This window comes from Salmo salar, chromosome ssa21, assembly GCF_905237065.1.
Source record: "Salmo salar chromosome ssa21, Ssal_v3.1, whole genome shotgun sequence".
Classification (NCBI taxonomy): domain Eukaryota; kingdom Metazoa; phylum Chordata; class Actinopteri; order Salmoniformes; family Salmonidae; genus Salmo; species Salmo salar.
Window position 1 is genome coordinate 3,290,937 of NC_059462.1, and position 4,765 is coordinate 3,295,701.

At 42.9% G+C, this 4,765-nt stretch overlaps 1 protein-coding gene across 1 annotated transcript; it reads left to right on the plus strand.

Moving 5' to 3' along the window:
• On the plus strand, positions 1–4,338 carry zic2a (zic family member 2 (odd-paired homolog, Drosophila), a). Its single transcript, XM_014163785.2, has 3 exons — positions 1–1,563; positions 2,980–3,143; positions 3,313–4,338. The coding sequence occupies exons 1-3, from the start codon at positions 588–590 to the stop codon at positions 3,505–3,507; spliced, it is 1,335 nt and encodes a 444-aa protein (XP_014019260.1). The 5' UTR covers positions 1–587; the 3' UTR covers positions 3,508–4,338.
• The last annotated feature ends 427 nt before the right edge of the window (positions 4,339–4,765 follow it).

Below are 4,765 nucleotides of genomic sequence, written 5' to 3' on the forward strand. Positions count from 1 at the left end.
ATTATTAGTGAAAATGGCGATCAGCTATTAGTCGTCAAAGCGGTACCTGCTATTGGAGGGGCACTTGGGATTGATGAGACGAAGTGGCCAATGAGACTGCTTGGAATGAATGACCGGGCTTCAGTTAAAGGGGCGTAAGAGGAGCTAGTGCCAGTCCACGGTGAAAGAGGGACCCTCCGCGATAAACACAGACAAGCGAAAGAAATAAACACACCAATCCGAACAACAATCCGAGATGCTGCAACAACCCGCACTCTCTCCATGCGAGGACACCTAGTAAGATAATTATTAAATTATTCCTGTGTGTTTAAACGCAATCAACATTCACAGTTTCCAGAGGAAAAACGCAAAGGAATCTCTTCGTTTCATGGGGATTTTTAGTAACAAGTTAACTACCAGTGAATATAGACGTGTTTGTGTAGTTTTTTTCCCCTACGAGCGGATCATCGCTTTGAACTTTGCCTGATATGGTGTTTCCATGCAATGAAGTTGTGAATAACCCTAACCGAATATAATATTGAATTGTACTTTTCCCCCCAAAATTGTTGTACACAAGCTGATTCGAACGAAATTCGCTTTGAGAGACCATGTTACTGGACGCAGGTCACCAGTTCCCCGGACTGGGAGTTGGCACATTTTCCAGGCATCACACAGCGAGCGAGATGCAGGAGAGAGACTTGAGTTTAGCACAAAATAGCTTCGTCGACTCGGCACACATGGGTGCGTTTAAACTGAACCACGATCTTTCTCCGGGACAGAGCTCAGCCTTCACCTCTCAGGCGCCCGGCTACCCCACAGCAGCATTGGGTGCACACGCCGCCCATGTCACCTCGTACGCGAGTTCCCCATTCAACTCGACCAGGGACTTTCTTTTTCGCAGCCGCGGCTTCGGAGAATCCTCTCCGGCGAGCAGTCAGCACGCTATTTTCGGCCCCACTACCGGGTCTCTCCATCACTCCCACACAGACAGTCAAGGCCACATTCTGTTCCCCGGGATTCACGACCAGCATGGGTCCCACGGATCCCCGAATGTGCTCAACGGGCAAATGCGTATTGGACTACCAGGTGAGGTTTTCGGGCGTTCCGATCAGTACCACCAGGTCTCCAGCCCAAGGACCGACCCTTATTCGGCCGCCCAGCTCCATAACCAGTACAGCAGCATGAATATGAACATGGGTATGCACATGGGAGCTCACCAGCACCACCCCGGTGCCTTCTTTCGCTACATGCGGCAGCAGTGCATCAAACAGGAGCTCATCTGTAAATGGATCGACCAGGAGCAGCTAAGCAACCCCAAGAAGAGTTGCAACAAAACTTTCAGCACAATGCACGAGCTGGTCACGCACGTCTCCGTGGAGCACGTCGGAGGACCGGAGCAGAGCAACCACATCTGCTTTTGGGAAGAGTGCCCCCGCGAGAGCAAACCGTTTAAGGCAAAATACAAACTGGTGAATCACATTCGGGTCCACACGGGAGAGAAACCCTTCCCCTGCCCCTTCCCTGGATGTGGCAAGGTCTTCGCACGGTCGGAAAACTTGAAGATTCACAAGCGCACACATACAGGTAATTATACAATATTTATAGCATTTTACCCAAATGTTTCTCATCTCTCGAGCACTTTTTTCGTTTCGTAAAAGTACACCGCACAGTTAAGAGTTCGCTGTGCCAATACGCCATGCTATATTGCATCTTAGCCAATTGCGTAGCTTGCAAAAATCTCATTATTCACGTTGTCAAAACATCCAAGTTGACCAAATTTAAGATGACTATCAGTCGATAGGGTATTTTTAGACTGCCAAGGTAGACATTCACACCTATGGTCAAAGTAGATTTGGATTTAAGAAAGAAAAGCTGCTAGTTTAACGTGCGAATTGTACTCTAAAATAGTAAACACATAGCCGACGCGTCTGGATACGATTAGATTTCGTCCAGTTCTGGAGAAACTCAATGTTTTGCAACAAGGTGCTAAATTATGCGATATTCTGTCGAGGTTTTATGGTTTGTAAACTTAAAAATGGGTCAAAGGCGAGGCGAGGGCTTCTGGCTCGCAGCGCTTGGCGTACGCGGAGTAGTAGTACATCTCATCACCCGGTTTAATGTTTACGCAAGACTGAGCTTTTAGGATTATATCCGGAATGCCTCGCCTCTTTTTCACAAATCGATTTATTTTGTTTTGTCCGTTGAGAAATATTGTTTGGCTTTTTGTTTTCTGGCAATCGTATAGCCAATTTACTCATCACGAACATGCAAGTGTGTGAATGTGTGTAATGGCCTATTCTGTTTTCTCATGCATTCCATTGGTAGTAGCCTAGGTGCTCGATGCATTACCAGCCTTTCACTTTTGGACTATTTTCTGGGAGGATTTAGTTGTGCTATACAGCCATGGAATTGGTCAGGTGCAATTTCGTTTTGTTATTGTTTCCAAGCAAATGGCGCGCCTTATGCACCAAAGGCTATTGCCCCACATGGGATGTTTGCGTTTTGTTTAGGCTATATACATTTAACTCGGGCATGTTGTTACTATTTTGATATCAATTCTAAATTTCAGAGCCCTGACATATATTGAAATATAGTAGTCTATGAAATACATGTTCAAAAGTAGGCCTAAATTGACTTAGCCTACTGGCTTACTTACATTAAATTGCTGTGATTCAAAGAAATAGGCTTCCCATAGGCCTAAATGATAAGCTATTTCTTAAAACCCACCATAAAACAGAATATTTCTGCTCCCACGAACATAGGTAATATTTTTTAATAAATGTTGTGCTACAATTGAGATTTAACTGAATGGAAGGCATGTGAGTGAACATAACTGCACCCACTAAATATGACGAACGCTATGAATTAACCCGTTACTCCTCGTTGAATGGCCATGTTATTGAATCCAACACCTATAGTATTCGGCCTAAGGCATAGACGTTTGATAGGCTTTTGCTGAACTGAATCTAACGTGTCTGTTTTATACTTGTTTTTCGGCAGGAGAGAAACCATTCCAGTGTGAGTTTGAAGGCTGCGACAGGCGGTTTGCCAACAGCAGCGACCGAAAGAAGCACATGCACGTTCACACGTCAGACAAACCATATCTTTGCAAGATGTGTGATAAGTCCTACACACATCCCAGCTCTCTACGAAAACACATGAAGGTAAATTGACTTTCAGTCTTTCACTTTCCAGCTGATAGCAGCATGTACGGGTTGTTTACGTCTGTTGTTTACGTTATGTTCCCCACCATTCTTGAAGAACTTTGAAGTCATACTTCACAATTTTCCTGTCTTGACATCATAAACTCATTTTATCTGCACTTTTCTCCAGGTCCACGAAGCGGCCCCCCCTCCAGCGTCCGACTCCTCGCCTGCAGCCAGTTCTGGTTATGAATCGTCCACACCACCTGGCCTTGTCTCCCCCACCACCGAGACCCAAAGCAACAACAATCTGTCCCCCGCAGTCCACAACAACCACAATGGCCACAGCAGCTTATCGTCCAATTTCAGTGAATGGTATGTTTAGGACTGAACCGAAAAGCGAACACAGGACCATTGCTCAGAACCCCTACCAGCGCAGGAGATTCGGACACTTGTGCACCGAGGAGAGCACGAATAACCTACTATGAACGCTTCAAAATCATAAAAAGCGATTCAAAACCACCAGGGAAGAAATCTCACTTACCAACAGAAGAAAATGTGATATGTTTAAGGTGTATTCAATATATTTGTAAATATTACACGCCCTCTTTCCCATTGGTTGTGATAGATTTTGTCAGTCTTTGGTGTATAGATGTTCCTTCAATGGTAGCTATTTCTCTAACTGGACTTTTAGTGCACATATTACGATTCAAGTTGTATTATGATGTTAAATATTGTGATCCTAAGGCAAATTGATTGTAACTATACTAAACATCTATAAACTGGAAAGAGTGCCAAAGTCAACACTTAACTCAAACAGACCACAATATTTTGCTTGTGAATGTATATTTTAGTTTGCTGGGCTTAACTTGTGATGTTTTGTGCTTTGCAAGTTTTGAATTGTGAATTACTATCTGGAAGATTGTGAGGAAAATAAACATTGTGCCGTTGGATTTTCTGTACCCCCTCCCTTTTGTAAATATCGACTGCCTTATTTATCCGTTTGTAATTAAATTATGGTATTTACTTGCTACAGATGAAACAATATTTATAAAGAATGTTTCTTTACTATAAATATGTACAATTATGAGCTAAACACGGGCAGTTGTTTTGTTATGTGTTTTTGTTCAAAGTTAAAGAGGTGTTTCCTTCATTATTGTGATAAGAATTTTACTGCATACAAATATAATAAAAAGTGTTGCAAGTGTTAAAAAAATGTCCCTCTCTTGATGTCTTCATACTCATAATTGTTTTCATAAGAACTCTACTGGTGCCAAATATGGTTATTAAGCGGGTCATTTCAGACCAGCATTTTCATATACCAATAAAGCTAAGACACATTTGCTCAGCAAGAGTATGCATGCTATGAGGATATGGGTGTATCTGCTCTATGTAAATTATATTCTGCTTCCAGTGGTAAAACAAGTATTGTTTTAGATATTAATACTTATGCCCTTAGGTCTCTCTTAAAACCCCATCAGCTCTGGATTCGTATTGCACCACCTCTCGTGAATAAGTCATGACGTATAACCATATAACAATCTTTTTGATGAACATGGTCTGCAATCCCTGTTAATGTGGCAGGCCAAATTCCAAGTTTCAAGATATATGTGTAGCCTAGGCATAACCTTCTCGCTGGTCAC

What these genes read in the sequence shown, in the direction of transcription:
- zic2a (XM_014163785.2), top strand. Translation starts at nt 588, where the DNA reads ATGTTACTGGACGCAGGTCACCAGTTCCCCGGACTGGGAGTTGGCACA. An exon ending in TCACAAGCGCACACATACAG is followed by an intron (nt 1,564 to 2,979) that starts GTAATTATACAA and finishes GTTTTTCGGCAG; the next exon opens with GAGAGAAACCATTCCAGTGT. An exon ending in CTCTACGAAAACACATGAAG is followed by an intron (nt 3,144 to 3,312) that starts GTAAATTGACTT and finishes ACTTTTCTCCAG; the next exon opens with GTCCACGAAGCGGCCCCCCC.